We start from the raw sequence: 26546 nt of genomic DNA, 5'->3' as shown, positions 1-26546 counted from the left end.
GAGCAGATCTGACCTTTTGTGGGAGAAAGGGTAGACACTGACCTGATGCTATCTTCTTTTTAAAAGGTGTAGTAGCTGTTTCTTTGACTCTAAAACTGACAGGATGAAGGTCAGAAGACCCACTTTCTGATTTTCTTGAAGACTACCTAGTCCATCCATCCACCAGGGTTCATTGTAAAGAATAAATGTCCTGGATAGACAGGAGGGGCCTCACTATTTTCAAATGCAGGTTTCTTCCTACTTCCTTCATATGTATATTAATATATGTAAGCATGTACTTGCATACATACAGAAGCTTGGAAAACACATTTCCAGTCTACTTAAAAATAAAAACTGATTTTCCCCCAACTTTACTACCATTCACAATGAGGATAAATGTTTCATTTATTACATTACGGACAGTGTAGAGTGTTCTCTGCTGAGTAACTTCCTTTGCTAATGCAGATCAACACCTTCTCTGCCACTGATAGTTTTAAGGAGTTGATTAAGACATTAAATGATCTGCTCTGAGTGTTAAAAACAGACAGACACCATCTTTTAAGCTGACTCTCTAACAATCCCCCTCTGAAATATATAGACACAAGCATACACACACACATACACACACACACACACACACACACACACACACACACACACACACACACACACAGAGACACTCATTAAAAACAAAATAAACCTATGAGAGCACCAAATGAGATAATTTACATGAACAAACTTGACAAACCACAAAATGAAACTATGGTCCCACCTTCTTTAGTAACTAACTTTCACCCATTGCTAATGTCCTCTCTCAGATGACTTTCCAATATACTCTGTATATATCTTAGAATCACCTAGTTATCAACACATTATCTCCAACTCCTTCCTTAGTCATTTGTGGGTTCTGTTTTTGCCTTTCTTTGCATCCTCCACCACAATAACTGGAACATAGGGAGGCTAGGTGGTGCAGTGGATAAAGTACCGGCCCTGGAGTCAGGAATACCTGGGTTCAAATCTGGTCTCAGACACTTAATAATTACCTAGCTGTGTGGCCTTGGGCAAGCCACTTAACCCCGTTTGCCTTGCAAAAACCTAAATAAAAAAAATAACTGGCACATAAAACTACTTAATAAGCATTTATTAGCTGACTAATCTCACTCTCTCTCCAATAGAGCCCCCTACTCAGACAATACATTTATTTATTCATTCTCCTTGTGATGAAACCCTTGTTCCTACCACCATTTAATGGTGTGTGTGTGGGGGGGGGGGGGGGGGGAGGCTCTCCTATGTTCACTTCATTTCCATCTCAGTTCACTCTCCAGATTTCATCTCCATGCCATCACTCCTCCTTTCACCTAGATATTTCTGCCCTTGGACCTGCTTTTCTGAATGGTGAATTTCTTACCCAGATCACCATCTCATGAGAGGCCCTCATCATGCTCATTGACTCCCAGTTCAATTCATTCTCTTGACTTCTTTTACTCAGTCTCTCCTATTAGAATGCAAGCTCCTTGGTGTTAAAGACAATCTTATTTGTTTGCATTTGTACTCACAGAGCTGAGCACAGTGCCTATAACCAGCAAAAGCCTAATAAAGGTTCTGTCTTAGAATATACCTTTAGTTTTCTTACTTATATGCCCAAACTCTGCATTCCCTTCAAGAATGCCCTCCCTTGCCCTTTATCAATCTCCACCACATCTTTGAAGTCCCCAGTGAAATTTATTTTCTTCCATGAAGTCTTCTCCAATTAGCATAATATGAAAGTGATCTCTCCTCCCTTGAATTTCTTTGCCATCAAAGGGTCAATACAACTCATCTGGTATTAATCACAGAATACCTTAGTTACAGTTTTGTGTGTTCTAACCTAACTCCCTAACTAGATTGGAATCTCCTAGGGGGCAGAAACCAAGTTTCTCACTTTTTTGGTCTAAGGTTCCATAAGACCTCAAATATTACCTTGAACATACTTCCTAGGAACTGAATAAATATTTGCTGACTGATTGATTCAGACCCAAAAGAATGTGGCTCAGTTTGCACAGCACCCAGATGAGGATTTTGCACATGCTAGAAGCTTAACAAATGCTTGTTTGAATTGGTCTAAAATACACAGAAAAACTAATTTGGAGTACTTTTTCCCTTAAAGAGTGGTTTATGTTCAAGATTCTAAAAACCATTTTAATACCCAAGTTGCTCACCTTAATTACAGAGAAAAGAAAATTTTGCTAAGTAATGATAAGCAAGGAACTGGAACAGCAGGGCAATGATCAACACCCGAGACAACAGGAATACTGAAGCTCAAAAGATTCAGATTACAAAATGAATTTAAGACTATATAGATATCAGGAACTAAAAAAATCAGAAACTAGTCAGTATTTGGTACTAAAACAAGAGAAGTATAAATTATCTTGACAATTGTTTTAAGGACAATCCTAAAGAAAAAAAGTGATTTAGCAATACAATTAATGTTAGGTCTACAATAAGGGTTTTTTTTTAGGTCTACAGTAAGGTTTTACTCAACCATTTTATACATGCATATGTGCACACACACACACACACATACACACACACACACAGAGACACACAGACACACTTTCAAGTAATAGAAAGCCTGGCCTTGATCAGTCCCAGAGGTTTGGGTGAAATAAGTGGTTTTCTTTGTTGATAAAATATTCCACTGTGGCACAAATACAAGTCTGTATTCCCTTTGACTGTAGTCTCCTTGATCACTACCTGGGTCACTTGAGGGGTGCCTGAAAAATCCAACACAGAGGATGGTTATTTCATAGAATGGCCTTAACAGAACTAGCACTTATCTTGTTTTGCTCTTTATTTTTCCCTGTAATTGCAATGGCTCCTTTGTAATTGCAACTCTTTAAGAGGTCTGAAGTAATATATATCTTAGAATTTCAGTCCCCACCTAATCTGCTCCCATAAAAAAAAAGATGACCCTCCAAAGAAAGAGTTATATAAAAGAACATACTTTAATGGGGGGGAGGTTCTAGATATGTAAGTTATTACTATGTCAAATATTACCTTTTGAGAGTGTATACTGAATCATATAAACATGTATTATTCCTTAATATGTTATGATGAATTGTATACAATAGTTCTGCCATTTTAAGTTAAATTCATCAAATGTGGATCCAAAGATTCTTTAAGTTAAAACCCCCTTTTCTATGAGAAAATCTTCTTGATCCATTTAATGCTAGAGTTTTTCCAGTGTTATCTCCAATTTATCTTGTCTACAGATTGTTTATAAATAATTGTTTTCATATCTTCCTTGTTAGACTGTGAGCTCTGTGGAGACTTTTGTCTTTCTTTGAATGCCCAGAGACAGATAGGAGGCATTTCATAATTGCTAATTAACTTCCTACAAACTACTTTTCAAAGAGTCACAAAAAAATAACTTCCTGACAATTTCAACCTAGAGAAAAATGGAAGGAATGCTGCTACTCTAGATCAATAAGGAGGAGGTGATTGCTGAAGAAGCGGCCAGAAGTTGGAAAGGAAATGCTGGATAGATCTTAGTATTTGCTGCAGATAAGACATACAACTGCTAGACAGAGACTGACATGTAGCCAATCCTGTAGGAGGGCAAAAAAAAAAAGGATAGGTAAAAACCATAATCTGAGATTCATTGAAGGAAGCCAGTTCAAGAACAAAGAGAAGAAGTGGGGGGGGGGGAGAAAAGGAAGGAAAGAGAGAGAAAGCAAGTAAAAAAGGAAGAAAAGGTAGGAAGAGAGGAAGGGAAGAGAAAAGGAAAGAAAGAGGGAAGAAGGGAGGGAGAAAAGAAGTAAGGATGCACTGACACAAATTATTCCAGTGGAGTAAATAAAAGTCAGGAAGAAAATTGTCTAATAAAACTTACATGGCTAATAGGGATTTTCACTGACCAATTCAGATTTTTTTTTTTAGTTTTTGCAAGGCAATGGGGTTAAGTGGCTTGCCCAAGGCCACACAGCTAGGTAATTATTAAGTGTCTGAGGTCAGATTTGAACTCAGGTAATCCTGACTCCAGGGCTGGTGCTCTATCCACTGTGCCACCTAGCCACCCCCATTCAGATTTTTTTTTAAAAGAATGTAGAAAAAAACAAGCAGGAACAGATAACTGAAGATGACTACAAGAAGTGGCACAGGCTGATAAGAATAATGAAAAAAACATCAAAGCCCAGAATGATCTCAGTGCTACAATGAATGCTAAGGATAACAAAAAGGACTTTTAACAGTCTGTTAGGAGAAAAAGAAATCAAGGAATGGATAAAACCACTTCTTGGAGTGGATGAAATAATGAGAGCACAAGACAGAAAGAAAGAAAGAAGAATAATTTAAGTACTATTTTCATTTTCTTAACCAAAGAGAATTATCTTCAGACTAGAAAGTATAAAACAAAAATGATTAAGGAAATAAATTAAGAAATAAAAAACATTTATTTATTCTCTATAAATTCAAGTGACTAGGATAAACTATAAACTATCTCTCAGGAATCTTAAAGAACTTGTATGTGAGATTGCTAAATTACTATCCCCAAAGTTGGCCAAATCACTTAATACATCTCAGCTTTAGTCTTTTGAATGAAATAGTTCTACTAGATCAAAAATTCTTAAACATGTTTTGTATGCCATAGACCCTTTGGCAATCTAGTTAAGTCTTTGGACCCCTTCTGAGAATTATTTTTCATTCCCTATATCCATAATTTAAGGAAATGCTGCATTCCAGTTAAAGGTTATGGGGGGGGGGGCACACACTTTCTTTTCATTCACGTTCATGGGCTCCTTGAAATCAATCTACAAGTCTCTAAACTAGATTATCTCTATAGTTCCTTCATGCTCTTAGTCTCTAATCAGTTAATCTTTGAAAAATTGTGGTGAATGGGAGAAGTACCACAGACCTGGAGCTAGGAAAATATTGTCTAAAAGCTCAAAGAAGAAGACAGTAGTCCAAATTGTTTGACTTTGAATCCTTGACAAGATTCTAGGGTTTGTTTTTGAAGGAATGTTTTTAAGAGCACTTAGAAAAGAAAGTAGCAATTACTATCATGAGTTCATGGCAGGTTTATGCAAGACTTAAATTGATTTACTTGTTTAACAAGGTTAATAGCATTCTAGATGAGCTATGCCATGGATACAACATTTCAGCAAGACATCTGATTGAGTCTCTCTTGATACAGATAAGATGGAGTTCTATGTGTAGGCCGAATGATAGTATAATTTAGTAGCTCTAAAAGTAGTTGAATAGTCAGTGCCCAGACACATTATCTTCGTATGTGTTCACCACCTTTGACCCTTATTAGCTATGTGATATTGATCAAATCATTTAACCACCCTTGTCCTCATTTTCTTCATATATAAAATGAGGGAGGCAGACTATGAAGCTTCAGAGGTCTCTCCTCACTCTAAATGTATAATCCTATATGCTACTCATTTTATAGAGAAGTAAGTGGAAAAGCTGGGACCTGAATTCTGATCCTCTGACTTTAAATCAGAGGACTGATTTCAGTGTACCAGCATTGCTCCCAATTCTTTATGGTATCAGGAGTAATTTGCAAATGAGTTTGATGTTCAGAAAACTGTTGGTTTCATTAATTGCATACATTCCCTTGTATAAACATGGGAAGGCTCAATGGATGGGCTAGTATATATGAGCAAATAATTGATTTTTTTAAAGAAAAAGACTAAAAGAGGAAATGCACAATTTGAATCAGGGGAATCCAATCAATGAGAATTTCCTGAAGGATTCTGGACTGAAAGCCATTGCTAAGTTCTCTTTCTTGGGTATATGTTCTCCACTGAGGTGCCGACTGACAGATTATATACCAGAATCAGAAAGTGTCATAATTCCATTCATCCCAACCTTTATTAAATGGTTATCATACACAAGAAAGTGCTGGCATGGCAAGGTGAATAGAAAGTTGCTTTGGCGTCAGGAAAACAAGTTCAATTTAAGCCTCTGACACATGGGCTGGCTGAATAAATCACTTAACTTCTCAATGCTCTAGATCCAGTGGTGTCAAACTCCCTGCTATATCACATATTGACTTTAAAAAACAAAATAAACACCCCTACAAATTATTATCATCTATGCTGTATTGTATTTTTACTTATTATTTCATCAAACCTTTTCCTATTACATTTTCATCTAGTTTGTGTTGCACTGGGGACCACAAGAGATTTTTATATCACCATTCTAGAGGAGTCTTTATGTCTAAGATGCAGAGAAGGTGCCAACCTCAACTGGATTTTCCTCACCAGGAAAGCCCCTATCCTAAAAAAAAAAATCCATTCACTATCCCTACATGTAAGGCATGGTGCTGGGTAATGGGGATTCAACAGTAAAAATGACTCTGAGATGTTGACAAAGTATGGTACTAACATACTGGCAAACTTTAGAATGTGGACAAGATCCAATGAGCAGCTGAAGACTCAATCTTTCCCTAAGGTTTATTGGCCAGGAGCAACATAATCACAGTCTCTTGAATCTTAACACTTTAAGTGGCCAAAAAAAAAAAAAAAGCTGTCAACCTTAAGGATTTCAATTTCCTCATCTGTAAAAGGCAAGTAGGACCCTTGGTAATAAAGTGCCAGACTTAAGTCAGAAAGACTTGAGTTCAAACTCTTGCTAATAGTGTGACAAATTTGTCACTTAACTTCTTTGAGACTGGATCTCTTCATCTATAAAATTCTGACCCTCCAATTCAAGGGAAATAGTCAGAAAGTACTTATGTCTTTTTTCTTCTCTGGGTTCTACTCTGCACTCTAGACTTTCTCCACCATACAATCTCCTAAATACCTTTTCTCTCCCCTTTTACACTTCTCCCTTTAGATTATGTAAATTCTTGGAAGGGGGGAAAGAGGAGGGGTGGGTGTGGATGATGGGAGGAAACTATCTTTCTTCTGACTTCTTTTTCTATTTTGGTACAAAGTAAGGTGCTTAAAAAATTCTTGTCTTCCTGTTGACTAAAATATCGATGTTGGACTACATAAACTCTAAAGTTCTTTCAAATGTATAATTACAGAATTCAATATATGAAGCATGGATTATACATCAATAGAAAGGTTGATAGAAAACACTGAAGCAACATCTGTACAGTAGTTTAAAATGGAAAGATTATAAACAGACATAACCAGTTGATGAAAACCTAAGAAGGCGTGAGAATGCTGACCATATTGTTGACTGAGAGTCAAATCTATGCCAGAGTGCTTTAACAAAGGGACTTCATTAGAATAGATGAGTAAGCCCCGACATGCCCGTGATGATCAATCATTGCTCTACAACTTTTAGGGAATTCTTTAGACATGAGGTGTTCAGTGCTTTACCCAGGGTCACACAGCAGTAGGGTCCAAGGAGAAATTTAACCTCTCATCATTCTGTTTTTAAGGTCAGCTCTTGCTGCATCCCCAGGACTTATTAGGCACTGTTTGTTTGGCTGTATTGAACCGTATTGAAGAGTTCATCTTCTAATTCAGGAGACTTATTTTGCAGATGAGGAGGGTGAGCCCAAAAGGGGGAAAGGATTTGCCAAGAACCATAGGATTAAAGCAATCCTCTCTCCCCAAAGTCATTAAGTAACTTGTCCAAGATCACCAAGGCAGGAAAGAGCCAACAGGACTCAAAAGCAAGTCCTCTAAAACTCCAAAGTCAGTGCTTTTTTTGCTTGCATTTGATGAACTATAGAATTTAGACTAAAAGTCAAGTCTTCTGAAGCCTAGTTTAGGAACTCTTGGGAAACAGCTGCAGATGGCATGATTTGTTGTGGAACAGCAGGAATTGAACGGGGTTCTCCTTTTTATTTTTAAGGAAAGGTGTCAAGCAGAGCATTAGTCTAAAGTCAGAGTTGCAACAGTGCCAGACTCTGAAAATAGCAGCTCCAGAAGCAATCTTGAATGGAAAGTACAACTGGTCACGAATTAGTCTTTTTTTGACCACACCCATTCACAAAGAGGATCGACCCAGAGTATAGGGTCAGTCCTCTACAGGAATGACAATGATCTTCTTTCCCTAGGAGGGCAGTACAGCTTTTGGTCAGTTTGCAAAAATCTGGATATTAATGGTCTCGTGCATACAACATGTTTATTATATCATGGGTCATTTTTTTTAAAAGGGGGTACTGTGCTGTGACTGCCTACAGAGTGGCGCCTTGGTAAGGATCGGTGTGAAGGGGATTGTATGCCATAAAATCTTGGACAACAGAAGCTCAGTATGACCTATTTCAGTAGCACTTTTTGTAAATCTAATTTAACAGCCACTCTTTTTTTGGCTGACCTCTTTTTTTTTATTTTGTGCACCCCTGGGCAAAATGAGGAATGAAAGCTGAACTCTGTGTGTGTGTGTGTGTGTGTGTGTGTGTGTGTGTGTAAGAGAGAGACACACAGAGATAGAGACAGAGACATAGAGAAAAGAAAGAGATAGAAAGGGAAAAAAGAAATACAGAGATAAAAGCTGAAACTGAGAGAGAAAGAGAAACAGAGACAGAGTCAGGGATAAAGACAGAAATAGAGATGGAGCAAAGGGAACATAAGTATCTTTGAGGAGGAATAAAAATGGAGAAAACTCTCATTAACCCCATCATGATTGTGTTGCATGCATTACTGATCCAAGAATTTCCTTTAAAGATATAACATCCCTCTGAGGCATTAGAGAAAGCAGTGACCTTAGAGATCTAATTCCTCTTATTTTACAAAGAAATTAAGCCTCAGAGAGGTGACTTGGGCTTCCCAGCATCCAACAACAATTTAGTAGTAAAGGCAAGGACTCAACCAAGCTTCCATCTATGTGTAGCCTAAGGTATCATTACAAGAGGTTGGGGGGTATGGGGTGGAGTAGGTAGGGTAGTGATATAGCTAAATGACTATTCACTAAAGCCTGCTACTACTACCCTAGATAGTGAATCTAGAAGTGAAAAGGAGCTATGTGGTCATAGAAGGTGCTGATTTTAGAGATGCAAAAACTAAGACCTGCAACAGTTAAATATCTTGCCAAAGGTCACACAGGTAATAAATATTAGAAGTGGGATTTAAACACTGTCCTTTGACTTCACATTCCAAAGACATGTAGCTTTGGAATCACCATTGTCATATTATCCATAATGTCATTCAATTACATTAGTGCACATAACCCAAGATTTAACCAACTGCCAATAGTGTAACTATTGTGATAATTCAGTCTTGCAATCCAAGAGAACTTAATACATACTTCCAAATAAGTCATTTCTCCCAGAGTTCCAAGGAAGCCAGAGGTGATAGTAAAAAATGCTGCCAATGTATGTTTCTGCACAGTTCCATTGTTCCCCCTGACTCTGCATCTTTACTCCCTTGTTGGTAATCTAGAGTTCCAGTGAAACACACTTGGTGAGGTAGCAAGCTCATTTCAACTCAACACATTCCTTTTCTAATGATTAATGGGGAATGCTCAGCAGATTCCATTCCTCTAGTCTATCAGGGATCCAATATATGCAGCCTCACACCAACATCGTGATAAAAGGCAGCATTTTGGCTTCTTTTCTCCTGATGCTTTATGACATATGACCCAAACACACCATACTGCTTCCCTAGTAAGTTATTTTAACATGTTACTGCTCAGTGATTTGAAGTTAATAATTTAGTCTTGAAAACAATCTGGTGGCTCCTACCTGAGACCATTGACTTAGATGCCTTTTCTATTTGGGAAGGAAAAGTTGGAGAGGATAAGGTCAACATTTCTACTATTACAACCAATATGAATATGGAAAGCAAAGTTATTCAACAAATCCCAGAATGTGAGGAGGAAGGTATGTTCCCTTGAACTGAGAAGAATATCACTTTAAGAGAAAGGAATTTCTGCACTAGCTATCATATTCTGTTGGTCTAGCTGGTTTTTCAGATGAGAACTTTTTCATTCCCATAAGGAGTGTAGGAGAGTGAGCTCATTCTTGCGGTAGTTGAGTTCCAGTATGGCAAGTCTCACTTAAGCATATCTTACCATGAGACATACACTTACTAGCTCTCTTCTCCTAAGTGAAGAGGAATTCTGAAGCAACTATGGTCTCTCTGTAATGTATACTGTCAATATATTTGGACTGCCTAGTTCAAAGTTATATTATAGGAAGTTATAACATTTGATACATTGGGTTATAAATATCTATAAATTATTTTATATAAATATATTTATTAATTTTTAATTCTGATATATGGGAAAATCTATAATGATCAACAATTCCAAGATAAGTTTGAATATTTTCCTGGATAATAACTACTAATGGCTATTAGGAAATTAAGAAGACATTATTAATATTATTATTATTATCATTTTCATTATATCTAGAACACAGAAAATCCTTTGACCTTAGTGTTATAGAGAATAATTCCGGTCATGGATGCCAACTTCAGAACTGTATATAGGGGTAACATAATAAGGAAAAGGGAGTTGGAAGTTAGAACCACAGTTTGAATCTGGTCTGAATACGCCATTTAACTCCTTTTGGACTCAGTGTCTTCACTTATAAAATGGGAAAATAATAGCACCTATCTTACAGGATTATAATGAAGATTAAATGACAAATCTAAAGTACATTACAAATATTTCAGCACTATGTAAATATTAGTTATTTTGTCATTATTATGTTTCTAATCCTGGTTCTCTAATTGTAGTCTTGGTATGACCTTGGGCAGCTTGCTTGACCTCTCTGGATCTCAGTTTCCTCATCTGTAAAATGAAATGGTTTAACAAGATGATCACTAAGTTCCCTTCAGCCCAAAGAGTCATTATCTTGTTTTAGCACTGAATTATTTCCATGGTGCCACTGAACCGGCTGAATGATGGATCTGATCCACTTCTTATGATATACAGGCAAGCTAACTGCCTGCCCTTGTCTTATTTCTGGAATGCTCCTTTAGAAGGGGATTCTCTTTTCCCATTTCCCTTACCCAAACACATGATTCTGGAAGAGATTTTATCACAAATACAGGAGCAACTTAATCAAAGAAAGATGTACTTGAACTTCCAAAGTGACCAAGAATTATGATAAATATTATGGCTTCAAAGGCATTCCCAAATCATTGGAGATTTATCTGATCAAATTCCAATAAAGATTGCATCTGTCATAAATCTTTAAAAACATTGCTAGGATTATTTATGGCTAGCAAAACTTTCTTACTGAATGTTGCTGCTTTTTTTCTTTCCCTCTGTAAAAAAAATTTTAATCCTTTAATATTGTCCCTTATCTTATTGTACATTTGAAATCATAGAGGGATCAAATAAATGTTTGCCCTTCAGTGATTTCTAGTATGGCAGAGGAGAAAGGAAAGGCAGCCCCAGGATCATCCTACTCTTCAGAGTGCTGGCAGAGAATTCTATTGAAGAGCTGAGATAGTAGTATCAAAGTTCCAAGATCCCCTGCCAAAGCAAAGGTCTTTCAATAGAATCTTCAGCTCCTAAGAGCCCTCTCAGAGAGGGAGAGATAGAAGTCCCTGTGCAGCCTTAATTAAATAGTACTATTTAACTGACCGATTTTTTTTTCTTTTTAGGTTTTTTTGCAAGGCAAATGGGGTTAAGTGACTTGCCCAAGGCCACACAGCTACATAATTATTTAGTGTCTGAGGTCGGATTTGAACTCAGGTACTCCTGACTCCAGGGCTGGTGCTCTATCCACTGAGCCACCTAGCTGCCCCTGACTGATTACTTCAAAGAAAAACATGAAAAACCTGGTTCTATCCAGGCTCATATTCTAATTTTAACCATGGCATAATGAGACATGCTGTAGGAAACCTCTAACCCAAAGTGTGTGTGTGGGGGGAAACATAATGCAACAGGAAAATGTTAGATTGGAGTCAAATGGTCTGAATTTGAGTTCAGGTTCTCCTTGTGTATACTAGAGCATATCACTTCAATTACTTGGTCTCAGTTTCCTTATTTGTAAAACTGAACCAGATGGCCTCTAATGTTCTTTTCAGCCCAAGATTCCAAGATTCTACATACTTTAAGAAGGTACATTTCCCTTTAGTAACAAGGTACCATGAAAGGAGTGTGGAACATAAGAATCACAAGACTTGAGCTTGAATTTTTTCTTTTCTTTGGGCAAATCATTTAATCTCTATGAGTTATAATTTCTCCATCTGTAAAATAAGGCAGAGATAGGAAAGGTTATTGGTGACAAGGGACTATATGATCTCAAAGGCCCATTCTAAACTTTTTAAAGATAGTAGATTGGGAACAGAGATCCATTGGTCCAACTCCCTTATTTTACAGATGAGGAACTGAGGTCCAGAGAAGTAATATGAGCTGTCTGAGGTAATTATCAGAACCAAAATTTGAACCAAGGTTCCAGATTCAGGATTTGGGAACAAGATGAACAAACAGGTGGGAATCTAAATGGTCATAATAGAGGGAATTTAAGGAAATTTTATTCAGCAATTATTAAGTACTAACTATATATACAGAGCCCTGTGTTAGTTGATGGAAATATACAAACTTAAAAAATATATGTCTCTTGCTCAGAGTTGGTGAAGTCACATAAATGTTGGCTAAAATTAATTACATTACCATTATATAGGGGAACACCTCAGAGCAGTTGTCTTTCTATCAATGAAAATCTTCATCCCTGTTCTACCAGTCCTCACGTTGCCTCAAAAGTCTTTAGGGACTTTATATGGTTCAGAATGACAATAAACAAGTGAAATGTTCAATAATGACATGGTTTGCATTCAAATTATGTATTAGCTTGTCAGATACTTTATTACCCAAGGAAACATAGGAATATATTTTAGGGCATCAGAAATGGGTGGTGGTAAAGATTTCTACATTTTCATGAGAAAAAGAAAGCCTTCTCCCTTTCTAATCCACTCTCCTTTCTTCTTTACTTTCCCTCCCTGTCTATTCTCCTTGTCTCATTCTCAATCTTCTTCCCCAGTTCCCTCCCTCCTCATCTCTCTCCCTTACATCTTTCCTCCTCCTTTAGTCCCTTTGCTTTTCTTGTAGAATGAAAGTTCCTCGAGGACAGCATTATATTATTTTTGCATGTATATCCCCAGCCTCTGTAGGCAGACATTCCATAAATGCTTATTGATTGACCGGTTGATTCTCTAACAGACTCAGTCACTGCTCTCTCTCTATCCTTCAAGTAGTTTTTATTCTCTGTTTCCTCTTCATTTCCTTTCTATTTTGAGGATGAGACAACCCTGAGATTAGGGATTTTATTTGGCAGGAATTACGTAGCGGGAAGGTACCATCTCCAGAGAACTATCTATCAATCTATTGAATACCTTCAAGGAATATAATAACAATTGTAATAGCAATAATGAAGATAAACTTATAGACCTCTATGTAACTTAAAAAGAATATTCATTTTGATATCAAGATGCTAGCCTATCTGATTCTCTCAGTCACTCTGTAAAGTAGTCAGGCCTGGTAGTATTTTTACTATTTTAGAGTTAAGGAAAATAGAAGAGAAAGTTTAACTGATAATTAATAAGCAGCAGAGTAGGAATTAGGACACCAGTCTTCTGAATCCCAGACCATTGTTCTTTGTCTATTTGGCTGACTTCATTATGAAAAATCTCTTCACCCAGAGTCTTCATTAGAGAGGCATCTTTGTGATGATATGACTTTTTATTAGGCCAATCAGTCCAAACTCCTCATTTGACAGAGGAGGAAAACAGTGACTTGTTTCCAACATCACAAAGTGTTATTTCTTTTTCTTAAAAAAGTGTTATTTCTAGAACTTGAACTCAGATTCTTTAACTCCAAAATATATAATATAATACATAATTATATAATTGACATGATAGCCAGATTGGGTGAAAAAACTGAAACTGTAGAAAGATTTCTCCTGTTATGTTACAAATCAGCTCAGACAATTTACCTGATAGAGCTCGATCCGCTGTTCAGACACCCGGGCCTTGGGATTCTGCAGCCGAAAGACCCTGAACTCCGCCTTCACCAAGTTGGAGGCATTCTTCTCCATTGCTGAGACATCAAATCTGACAATTCTAAAGTAGGGCCTGTACAAAGTGGGCGGGATAGCATCTGTAAAGAGTTAAGGAAGTCACTGAGAATGATAAAATTCATTGTTCTCCCCAAAAGACCACAATATAAGATAGCCCTAGAGACACCATAAGGAAAATATCTGCAGCCTGGTTTGGGTTCCAATTGCCAATTTAATACCATTAAGGATTTAACCAGGAAAAATAAGCATGTGCATTTGATTATGAGAATAACAGATTAATAGAGATTAACAAACCATTTTGAACTCTATTTGAGGGCATGCAGTTAACCCTGTCCTTTGAAAGTCGAAAGAGTGGTGGAAAATCCTAGATGCTTATGAACTGGAACAAGTGCACCAGAGTTGATGTCTGGCTATGGCTGTCAGGCCTGCATACGCTTTAATTGGATGTGCCAAGAAAATAGCTCGTAATGGCAAGCAGTTTGCCCTGTGTATTTTTTTCCTTGAAAGTTTGGCACCAAAATGTTCAACATTATCCAGGCCCGCACATTGCATCCTTTTTCTGGTTTCAGTATTTTGGTCTTTTTCACACACACACACACACACACACACACACACACACACACACACTCCAAAGTAAGTTAAATAGATTTGAGCATACAATGCTCTCCACTTGTCCTGTCCACAACAAACTAAGGGCCAATCTGATCATCTCTTAATCTGTCAAATTCTAGTCAATGGGAATCTTTTTTGTTTTTGTTTTTGCAAATAGGGTTAAGTGGCTTGGCCAAGGCCAAACAGCTAGGTAATTATTAAGTGTCTGAGGTCAGAGTTGAACTCAGGTAGTCCTGACTCTAGGGCTGGTGCTCTATTCACTGCACCACCTAGCCGCCCCAATGGGAATCTTAATTGAGGAAGAACTAAGAAGTTCAGATTTTACAAATCTTTAGCAAAACCAGGAAACAAAATGAACAAGTCCATGGTCTGGCTTGCCTATTCCATAAAACATGAAGTTAACTACACTGTTTAGTAGTAGTAGTAGTAGTAGTAGTAGTAGTAGTAGTAGTAGTAGTAGTAGTAGTAGCAGCAGCAGCCTTGATCTATTGTTTAGCCATGTAGGGAGGTTGCTATTATCTATCAATATAGAGTGTCTGACCTGGAGTCAGGAAGATTCATCTTCCTGGGTTCAAATCTGACTTCAGACATTTACTAGCTATTTGATCCTGGGCAAGTCACTTAACCCTTCTCACCTCAGTTTCCTCATCTGTAAAATGAGCTGGGAATGAAAATGGTAAACCAATTTCTGAAAAGTCAGAAATGGCCAAAAAGATTAAACTATAATGACAGTATAGCAGATGGAAGGCCAGACTTAGAAAGAACTTGGGTCCAAGTTCTACCAATAAAAGATACTGACTGTGTGATCTTGGACATGTCACTTAAACTCAGGACTCCCAGGCAACTTTTTTTTTGGTGGGGTAATGGTGTTAAGTGACTTGCCCAAAGTCTAGTAAGAATCAGCTAGTAAGAATCAAGTGTCTGAGTCAAATTTGAAGTTAGGTCCTCCTGTCTCCAGAGCCATTGCTCTATCCACTGAGCCACCTATCTGTCCCGGGGAACTTTCTAATGTTGCAAGTTAAGGTTGAATTGCTGATATACATCAGTTTTCCAACTGGAAATTCAATGTACTCATGAAATCACAAGTCTACACCAAAATGAATCAATGAATAGCTATTTACTTGATCATATAAGGGACTTTGTTAGGTCAGGGAGGTCCTCATAAGAATATCCATTCTACCAATCCAGACTGGGATCTGTTCTACAACTTAGGGTCTTGGCCAATTGCCCTGAAAAGTTGTGATTTGTACAAAGTCATCCAAATTCGTTAGAGGTAAGTCCTAAACTTTTGGCTTCCTGATTCAGAACAGTTCTCTAGTCATCATTCTACTCTCTGCTGCCTCTCAAGAAAACAGAAAGGGTGGGAGTAAAGAGAGAGGAAATATATGTTGGTGAAGAAAGGAGATGCAGGGGGTAGAGATGGATAGATAAGGAGAGATAAAGGTAGGGAGAAATTGATAGGGATAAATAGATGGAAAGACCACTGGACTTATGACTTGAAGATCTTGACCTCTGATACATACTAGCTATGTGATCCTGGGCAATGAGAGTACCCAGTAGACAGAGAGCTGGACCTGGAATCTGAAGACGTGACTTCAAAACTGGCCTCAGTCACTTACTAGTTGTGTAAATCTTAGGTGAGTCATTGAACCCTGTCTTCCTTAGTCTTCAAAATGGGGATAGTCAATAGCATCTACCTCACTGGGTTGTTTTGAGAATTAAATGAGATAATATTTATAAAAGCCTCACAAAAAACCTTAAAGTGCTATAAAATCAAAGCTACAACCAATCATCATCATTTTTTTCAAATGATGATGATGATGATGTCACTTTATATCTGGGTGTCCCAGGTCATATTTTAGCATGTGTAAGAATAGATATTTATATATTAGTTCATATTTTATGAACATCATTTCATTTTATCCTCACAACAACCCTGGGGTAGATATTGTAATTATTCCCATTTTACAAGATGAGAAAAGTAAGGCTTAAGGAAGTTAAACAACTCACATAGGGGTCACACAATTAATGAATGGCTGATGCAGCATTCTTTATAAAGGCCAGCTGCAATTATTACGGAAAAGACCTCTCACTCACCCTTGCAGGACCCGGATCCAGGTGACTAGGTAACAATCGTCTTTCTTGTCCCTTCCACCCATACCCTACATGCTGTTGCTCTGTCTATGACCACTCATGTCAGCTCAGGCAAGGAGGAGGTCATGAGTCCAGGCAGGGAGCCAGAGACAAAGCAGGACAGTGCCACAGTGACCTACGGTGACCTATAATATATGCTAGCTAAAGTTTGTTTGAGCAGCATTTATTGTACAGTGTGGGAGCCTCTCCCTATTCAGCAGAAGCTGAAAGCTTTCTTTGAAAGAGCATCTTTAAAGAGTGGAACTAATTTAATATGTTTCCTGTTGTCAGGAAAAGTAAACAAGCCTTGTCTTTTATTTTCCCCCTCCCTCTCCTCTCCTATTCTCTCCTCTCAATGGAACCTTAGTGACCAGCAACACATGGACAAACACAATCTTTTCTTCACACCCATCCCTCCTCTATACACCATAAGCTTCTATCTTCTCCTTCCATCAAGGTTTGTAAATAAAAGCTCTGGAGATTTATTTTTATTCTCTTTGTGTTTATTAAACTTTAGAGGGTTTTTCTTTTCCTTTCTGGTCTTCTGCCCACTCTCTCTTATTATGACTGCCTCAGACCAGCAGGTCAACTTCTCCCCCCCCACCCCCTTTCTAAGCAAATCACCCAAATGGTCTGTCTTGGGCTTTGGAGCTTTTGAAGCCCTTATATGCAAATATTTACAGGAGTAGCCTGATTGTTATTAAGTACAGTTGTTATGTTCTCTATATGCTGGCAAAGAGCCCTCTCCCCCTCTGGCTACTATAACCATTTAGCCTTGTTTATATTTCAACTCCCTGATATCACAAACCCTGATTTCTTCCCACCCCCTACCCCTTTTATTTTATGAGTAGAAGCAGTTTATACATAAGGTGGAAAGACTGCTGTGCAGCCCTGCCAGAGGCAAGCAGCTCCCTGCCTGGGTCCTAGGACAGAGAGGGGATGCCCATGCTGAGACAACAGCCAACCTACCCTCCAGCCCAGTTTCAGACTCAGCGCACAGTGGGGACTCAATAAATATTGTTGACTGAATGACTGCCTACCACTTCCAACGTTTTGGTTGCTGTTTTCCCCTGCTGTCATTTGCTATAGGGTCAGAAGCCCCCTGCCTGCCGGAGGAACTTGAACAACCTGTCTGATGTCTCAGGGTTAGAAAAAAATTTTTTTTTAAATCCTCTCTGCTAATTGCTTTTGGCCCACTTCTTTGACCCTGCCCTAACCCTCTGGAAAACTTTGTAGATGCGTGGTGAAGGAGGACCAAAACAGACCTGTCAGAACACTGCTGAGACTTTTGGGGCCCTCTCCTCCTGCTCGGGGGCCCAGATGGGCAGGGTAGGGATTTAATGACTTGAGCATCACTCATCCACTCAGTAAGACTTGGAGGGATGGAGATTTTTCCTCTGCCTTTCTCCAAGAATGAGTTTTTTCCTCTTCTGGAATGAGAGCTCTCTATATTTGCTCCCTGCAATTCTAAGTTCAGTTCTTTCTGATCACAAGTCATCACGTCCTTGATACTAACCTTTCCTAGTACTCATACTTAGATCACAAATATTCCCTTAGCTTATCTTTCAGCTCTTAATTTTGCTCCTTTCCCCATAGTAAGCACCTCATAGCCCCAGCCTCTCATATTCCCTTCCTAGATAGATACAAAAGATCAATTAGCCTATGGACAGTGTTCAAAGATGTGTCTTGTGTTGGGTGGTATTTAAAAACTAAGATAATTCTTCCCTACTTTAACCCTGATTTCCTAATTCAGGTTTTGGGAAACAAGGCAAAGAGACAGGTGAGAACCTTAAATGGTCATAAGTAAGGGAATTTAAGGAAATTTTATTCAACATTTATTAAGCAATAACTGTATACAGAGCACTATATTAGTTGATAGGATAAGATTTGGCCCATGCTCTTAAGCAGCTTATAGTTTTGTAGAGAAAGGGAATAGTTACCAGGATAATTGTGGATTCTGAAAGATAATGCATCAATTAATGTTTTCTGTTGTCAAAAATATTACACTGCTCCTTCCCCCTCAAGGTAACTCCTCACTCCCTTTCCTAACAACACTTCTTCAACTGTTGTTTCACCTACTATTGTGTTTTCATAGAACCAGTACATGATGATATACATGCAAAAGGGAAGAAGACACCTTGTATTTATGAACATTCAAGTTAGTCCTGTTCTTATATACAATCTCATTCTCTTAAAGACCATAACACAAAAGCTAGCACTTTATTATATATTATCTCATTTACTCCTTCATGTGGGTAGGTCTTGCCTAACCAAAACATCTTATATTTGTGGTCCAATGAACTCATCTTACTGAGTTCAAATCTGGCCTCAGACACCTAATAGTTGTGTGACCATGGGAAAAAAAATCACTTAATTCTGGTTGCCTCAGTTTCCTCATCTGTAAGATGATCTGGAGAAAGAAATGGCAAACTCTTCCAGAACCTTTGCCAAGAGAACCTCAAATAGGGACACAAAGAGTCGGACATGGCTGAAATGACTAAACAACAGCCACAGAATAGAAAGATGTGATAAAGAAGCAAACTGTGGCCCCATTGGAATTAGTGAGTAGTAAGATCTTCCCATTGGCAATAAACCTGGGGCTTCTGAAGACTGGGAGTAGAATGTAGTAGAATCAACAACCAGATGTGGAATCAAGGACTTTAGCTTCAGATACTGACTCTGTCCTTTAAGGCACCTTGTTTCTCTGGGTCTTAATGCATCATATGTAAAATGAAGGGATTCAATGTAAAATGATTGGATTCAATGACTGCTCAGTCCTTTAATGATTTAAATCCAGGGTTCTATTTTTCTAAAATGATCTATTTAATAATGTGAAAGATAGAAATAGCATTTATATAAAGTTTTAACATTTATGCAAATACTATCTCATTTGATCCTCCCAACAATTCTGCAACATAGGTATTATTGTTTTTTTTTTTTCTACAGATAAGAAAACTGAGGCTACAGAGGTTAAATGACTTGTCTTGATCTCTTGGACTTCTTAAGTAGTTTGGTGGTAAAATGAACCTAGAATCTGGAAGTCCTATACTCAAATCTAGCCTCAAATATTTTATTAGCAGTGTGATTCTAAACAAGTCACTTAACCTGTTTGCTCCAGTTCCTTGACTGTAAAATGAGAAAACAATAATATTGACCATCTACGTATCATAGCTATTGTGAGGATCATATGAGTTAAGATGTAAAGCATTTTGCAAACTTTATTGAGTCACATAAATATTTTGCCAGAATTTGGATTAACTGCCATAATGAATCATTAGGAAGGAGATGCGATGTATCACAGGGGAAAGAGTACTAGATTCAGAGTAAGAAAACCTACATCTAAATTTTCCTTCTTTCATTGCAGTGTGAGCCTCAGGTTGCTGATCTCTCAAATGAGGTGTTTGTATTATAAGACCTCTAAGGTAGCTCTTAATCTATGATCCTCCGAGGTTTCCCTAAACATTCTATTTCCCATGAAGCTTTACTCCACAAGGAGTAAACTGAAAAGCTCATCTATCTCACTGTGGTTTATTCATATGGGCTCCTTACCTTACCTGCCATACTGTTTTGGTAACATAAGAAACCTTTAAGAAATAGCAGAAATGTCATCCAAAAAGCAGGGAAGTATAGGAAAGACCATAAAGGATGCTTCATTTTTCATGCAACTATATTAAGGGGGGGGGGTTCCTTCTAGGATCTTTCCATGAAAACCCTAATTTTAACTTATATACTAGACTACCAATCCAACGATTGTAAGAAAATGCACCCATTGAATTGAAGACACACACACAAAAATTGGTATTAGTTTGGGTCCTTACAAGTGGCTTCAGTATAAAAGCAATTAAGAGGGGATTTCAAGTCACCCTGGGTTATCCTCATGCCAGTGCCTTTCCAAGATCTTTGAGGCTCCCTGTCCAATTTCCCAGACCTTCTTTCTCTGGTCCCAGTCCTGAAATTAGCCATTTGGGTCTCTCCTCCAGATATATCCCCCTGTTTGAAGTAGTGGCAGCTCTGATAGTCATCTTTGCAGAAACTGCCTACCTCTCCCTGTGGCTCTCGAGGGATTGGCATGGACTTCTGACATGCCTCAGGGGAGTGGTGACTTCTCCATCCTGACCTCCACTGTGTCGGAGGAAGTAGTTGGGGCTTCATTAGGAGGCCACCGGAGGGAGGAAAATGAAGCTGCTCATGCAGCGGTCAGGGAGCACAATCACCTCAACCTCTGCCTGGGTTTGCACAAACACAGCCAGCGAAGAAAGCAAGACAATTGTGTTTTGGGGTTTTCTGAAATTTGTCTTGGCATGCTGGGTATGGGTTTGATTTCACTACCACATCCCAAGCTGTGCTGACATTCAAGTCACAGTGATTTAACACAAAATGACTGAGAAATAAACAGTGTATCAACAGTGGTTTCTGTTTGCCACTTGGACCATCCTTCCCTGTTAAATGTAATACAGCAGTGCAGCATCTGTAATTTAAGGCGTGAGCCTCCAAGGCTAGGAATGTGTCAAACTCGACAAGGCGTTGGCACAGACATGCCTAATTGCAACGACATGCAGCTGATGCAACCCAGCCCTCACACTGCTGGTGATGGTGGATTCTGAAGGGACCAGTGAACTGGAGGACTAGGTCCTCCTTAGGATGCTCAGAAAAATGGAACTGAATCACTATGAGCAGCGGTCCTTCCACCCATCAACAAAGGGGTCTAAGTCATCCTGAGTGACTCCCTGAATTCTATGATGTTCATGATCCCAGTGGTCCAAGGTAGGTAACTTGTGGGCACCAATGAATATCACTTTTCAGCAAACAGAGAAGTCACACAGACCTTAATAGGGAGGCAGATGACTGTTGTTGAGTTAGCTACCGAGCCAAGAGCCTTGGTAGGGGATGGCTTCAGAAAAGAATTAGTAGTCTGGAAATGAAACATTTGGCTCATGTCCTAGTTGATTCTGAATGATTAGAGAATATTAAGTCTAGAGATGGAATGGAGTTGAGAAGTCATTTAAGTCCAACATTTTCATTTCATAATTTCATATAATTGTGAGAATTGAATCCTAGAATATTTGTGTGACTTATCCAAAATCACTCAGGTAGCAAAATCAGAGACAAAATTTGAACTCAGGTCCTCTGCCTCCAAAGCCAACATTCTTTCTACCACACCATGCTAATTCATGATCCTTTAATGAGGGTTTACTCCCTAAAATATGGAGGAGTTACTGTCAATGGGCACCATTAAAGCAATTGCTGTTTATATTTTACTCTTCTGCTCCTACCCAACTACACTCTGAACTTTTTTTCTGTTCTTCTTTCCCTCTCTCTCTCTATTCCTTGTCTTCTTTTATTTTTTAGAATTATCTACCCCTAAAACTTGAAGGGCCTTTCAGAGTCATTTAATCTAATCTTATATCCCAGAAGAGAAAACAGAAACAGTTTATCCAAAGGTTTGTCTTTTTCCTTCTAAGTTTTATGACCCTCCCAGTGACATTCAGTGGCACCAACTCAGTATTTGACTTCATTAAGAGAGAGGCTAATGACCACACTATCACCCTTACCACCTCCACTCTAAGGAACTAATTGCACAGACTCCAGTTCTATAATTATGCTCAGCCTCCAAAGAGATAAAACAGAGGAAAAACAAAATCACTGTGGATTAAATTAATGAACTAAAGAAAATCCTGCATGTTGCCCTATTACACCTCACAGACACAGATGCTTTCCACATATGGAGAAATTCAAGCCTAGAATATTTCCAGGGTCTCACAAAGTAACAATGGCAGAATTAAATGATAATGATTTCTAGCCTCCAACTTTTTAGGTTTCCTTAAAAAACTAATTTTTAAGACCTTCATTATTTTAAAAAAAAAGTTGTATGGTTAAAAAAATTCTCCAGTTCTTCCAATATCACATTAGTGGTACAATGTAAACTCCTGAAGATATCTTGTATTAGCACTATGGACTGGTCCTCTCATTTTTCTTTCTTGCTTATAATCTGACTCATTTTTCTTTCAGGCAATGTGCTGATATACATAGCTGCTTTGCCTATGAGTAGTGTGTGTCACACCCTCATCAAAATTCAAGCTGAAGCAAAGGTTCAAAGAAGTTCAGAGTTGAAAGTGGCCTGGGGGCTGTCATACCTAAGTGGGAATCCCATCAACAACATTCTGGGCAAGTGGTCATTTGGCCTTTGTTTAAAGACCTTTTATGAGGGGGGGACCCAAGTATCTGCAAAGGCAGAACATTCCACTACTGGAAAGCTCTAATGGTTCAAGTTTTTCCTTACATTGAGCCAAAATTTGCCTCTCTGACACGTCCTACCAGTCAGTACTTCTCTCCTCTGGGGCCAAGTGGGACAAGTTTAATCCTTCCCCAGGAGAATCTTTCCAATACTTGAAGGCAGTTGTTCTATCTCTTGGTGAATTTTTTTTTCTCTCTCTAAACTAAATAGATCTAGTTATTTCACCTGATTCTTTCTTATCATGATTTTGAGTTTGTAAAGGAGTGATAATCAGCATAAATAGATGGATTTTAAGAAAGGACCAAAATGGAGAAATGGAGAAATTCAATTTACCAGGAAACAGTAGACACAGGAGAAGGGGGCAGGGTATGATTGCTGAACTATTGTCAGTGAACTCTGAAAGATTGTAGAGAACATAAAAAGTGTTGATGGTACTCAGAAGGGAAGGGCAAATGTTCCAATTTTCAACAAAAAAAGGAAAAAATAATAGAGCCTGCAAATTATGTCAGTGAGCTTATTAGTGGAGGTACAGTCAGTAAAGGCTAGAAAGTAGTGATGGCAAAGAACAAACTAACCTCATTTCTTGTAGTTAGGGTGACTAAAACTATGAACTGCAAGTTTTGTATTGTTGTTCCTGCTATATCTTTGAAGCTGTATCTTTCTTTAAAAGTTAATTAATTGGTAGTAAATTATGAAGTGTCAGTTATTGGTCCCCTAACAAACAGGGGAAACCCAGATAGAGGGACTCCAAGTTGATGGCAGTAGAAAAGAGACATTCCAGTCACCCTTGAGAGGGAAGATTGACAGCTGGGCTCTGGGAGAGTGAGCCAAAGTGCCTGAGCCGACTAGGCTTATATGGATACAAGTTGTCTCTCCCCAGGACATCTAAGCTCTATTGAGGAGGGGGTTAGTTCATTTTTGGTTTTGTGTCCCTATTGTTTATGACAATACTAGCACATAGGAGGCATTTAAAATTATCTATTGAAAGACAACTCTGAGAGACCTATTAAGAAAAATGACATTCACATCTAGGAAAAAACAAAAATAAAAACTATGGAGTGTGAATGCAGAACGAAGCATGTTATGTTCACTTTTTAAAATTTCTTTTATGGTTTTTCTTTTTTTTCTCATGGTTTTTTTCTCCCTTAGTTCTAATTCATCTTTCACAACATGATAATATGGAAATAGGTTAAACACAGTTGTACATGTTTAATCTTTGCCAGATTGTTCACCATCATGTCATCATGGGAGAAAGAAGAGAGGGTGGTAGAAAAACATAGAACTCACAAACATGCAAATAAATTGATGTTGAAAACTACCTTCGCATGTAATTGGGGGAAATTAAAATATAAAAATATATATTTGTTGATTTCTTGATAAATAGTAGGTCTTTGAATAAAGGTGACCTAGATTTGAATACCAACTGTGGTAAGTATTGACTAGATGATAAATAAAGGGCAGAGTGGTTCCTGTTTATTGTTCTCCACTCTGCAGAAGCCACACCTGGGACTTTTGTTCTTGGTGACACATTTTAAAGACATTGATAAATTTGAGAATATGAGAAGAGGTAAGTAAAGGTCCTGGAGATCCTAACATATGAGGATAATTTGAAAGAATTGGGGATGTTTAGCCAGGGAAAGAGCTGACTTGTAGAGGTCATAATTATCTTCAAGTATGTAAAAGACTATCACATACATGGAAGAGTGATATTTGGTCCTAGATGACAGAAATAGCAACAATGGGGAAAAGATACAAAGAAGCAAATTTAGGATTGCTATGCAGAAGACTTGTTAGGAAGTCTAAGAATTAAAGCAATATGAAACAATGTAAGTGGTTCCTTTAGAAAGGGGTGGGTGTGAGGGTGGGGGGTGGGGGTGGGGTTCTCACTAACTGGATACAGTTCAAGTAAAAGTTTACTGGTACCATGTGCAGGGGATTTAAATTCAGGCATGGATTGGTAGACTAGATGACCTCTGAGGTCTCTACAGACTCTGAAGATCCATGATGCTAAGAACCAGCTAAGTGACAGTGGAGAGAGCTGGGGTTTGGAATCAGGACGACCTGAGTTCAGATCTCACCTCAGACAACTTACTAACTCTGTGACCCTGTGAGAATACTCAACATCTGTTTGCTTCAGTTTCCTCAGCTGTGAAATGGGAATAATGATATCACTTACAAGATAACATTTATAAAGTGCTTAGGATAATACCAAGCACTATAAATTTGTTAGATCATCATCATCATCATCATCACTATTACTACTTTGAAAAACTCAGTTCATGATCCAGATTTGAGATTTAATAATTATGTTGACCTTGTGGGCTCCTATTTTGGCATCATAAAAATAAAGTTGATAGATTCACTAGAAGTCATCTAAAGTTCTTCCCAGCTCTAATATATGATGATTCCTAAATATCAGGTGAAACTGATTGAACAACTTGAACAGTTTGAATTATAGGCATTCTCCAGAGGAAAGACATCTCTGACAGGTTAGGAAACTGAGTCCCAGAGATGAAGTAATTTGTCCAAAGGCTCACTGGTAGTGTTGTTGGTAGAGTTGGTATCAGAGCTTAAGTCTCCAGATTCCTAGTGTTCTTCCTTTCTTCCCTCTTAGGCAGTAGCCACTAGAATAGGAGCAAACATCATGCTGAAGTGGAAAAAAGAAGTCCTGGATGCAGATTCAGCCTCTGTTTCTTACTATTCATTTGACCTTAAGAAAGTAACTTGAAATTTGTATTTAGTTTTTTACTGCAAATAAGAAGTAAAGACTCCAAAGCTATAAGCTACACATAATACCTAAAACTTATTTTGCCAATAATTTGAACTTCCGACACCAGTGAAAGATGTAACCAGAAAGGTAAAACCTATTACCTTACAACAGGTGTTGATTTATTTTAGGTTGCTAACTTCTCAGACCCCCCCCCCCAAACTTTCCTATTACCCCACCCAAACAGCTAAGGAAATTAAATGCATAACTTAATTTTGCATTAGGTACAAGATCCTCTCTTCTTCCACCAAGCCCTAAAGAACTCTATTATCAGCACTATCATTCAGTAACAGCAATGACTGAAAGGAATGTGACCTCTTTACCCTAGTAAACAAAAGGAAAGAAAAGAAAAGGGAGAAGTCAAACACCAAACTACTCCAAGCTGACCATGCAACTATTTAGAAGGGTCTATAGTTAGAACTTAAAGCAGTACCTAGGTTAAAGGAAGAGATTTCCTGTCTGTGTTAAACAGCATTAGCACCTGGCTGAGATGAATTTTTTCAAAGTAGAAACTTAAACCAAACTTCAAAATGGGTCATCTGAAGCATCTGAAGGCCTATTTGTTCTTTTGGAAAAATGCTTGCCCATGCAACTATGATATAAAGGAGATGAGGGAGAAGATTGCCAGGAAGGAAAATATGGTTTCCAGAGAAGGAATATGTGTTTCAAAGGATGGTGGTTTAGTTCCTTACAAGGAATATTAGAGTTTCAAAGGACAGTGGTTTCTTAGCATTGGTAGAGGTATTCATTAAGGGTGTTCAGTCTTCCCCCATCCTGTTTGTATTGGCAACAGAGCCATGGGCAATTAAGATATGGGAACATAAAGGAATTATAGGAATTCAGTTGAACTGTGGCATGAAGAGTTCTGGCAGTGAGCCAAGGGTGTTAGGCTTGTTTTAAGA

At 38.2% G+C, this 26546-nt stretch overlaps 1 protein-coding gene across 1 annotated transcript in view; it reads right to left on the bottom strand.

The window, feature by feature from the left end:
* Positions 1 to 26546, bottom strand: part of LOC141513148 (transforming growth factor beta-2 proprotein) — an 89743-nt gene that overhangs the window by 14903 nt on the left and 48294 nt on the right. The window contains exon 2 of the mRNA XM_074222688.1: positions 13814 to 13977. Within this exon, the coding sequence (XP_074078789.1) occupies positions 13814 to 13977 (164 nt within the window). The remainder of the gene's footprint in view (positions 1 to 13813; positions 13978 to 26546) is intronic.

Source organism: Macrotis lagotis, chromosome 2, assembly GCF_037893015.1.
Source record: "Macrotis lagotis isolate mMagLag1 chromosome 2, bilby.v1.9.chrom.fasta, whole genome shotgun sequence".
NCBI classification, from domain to species: domain Eukaryota; kingdom Metazoa; phylum Chordata; class Mammalia; order Peramelemorphia; family Peramelidae; genus Macrotis; species Macrotis lagotis.
The sequence above is the reverse complement of the archived record's forward strand: the minus strand, read 5'-3'. Positions and strand labels throughout refer to the sequence as shown.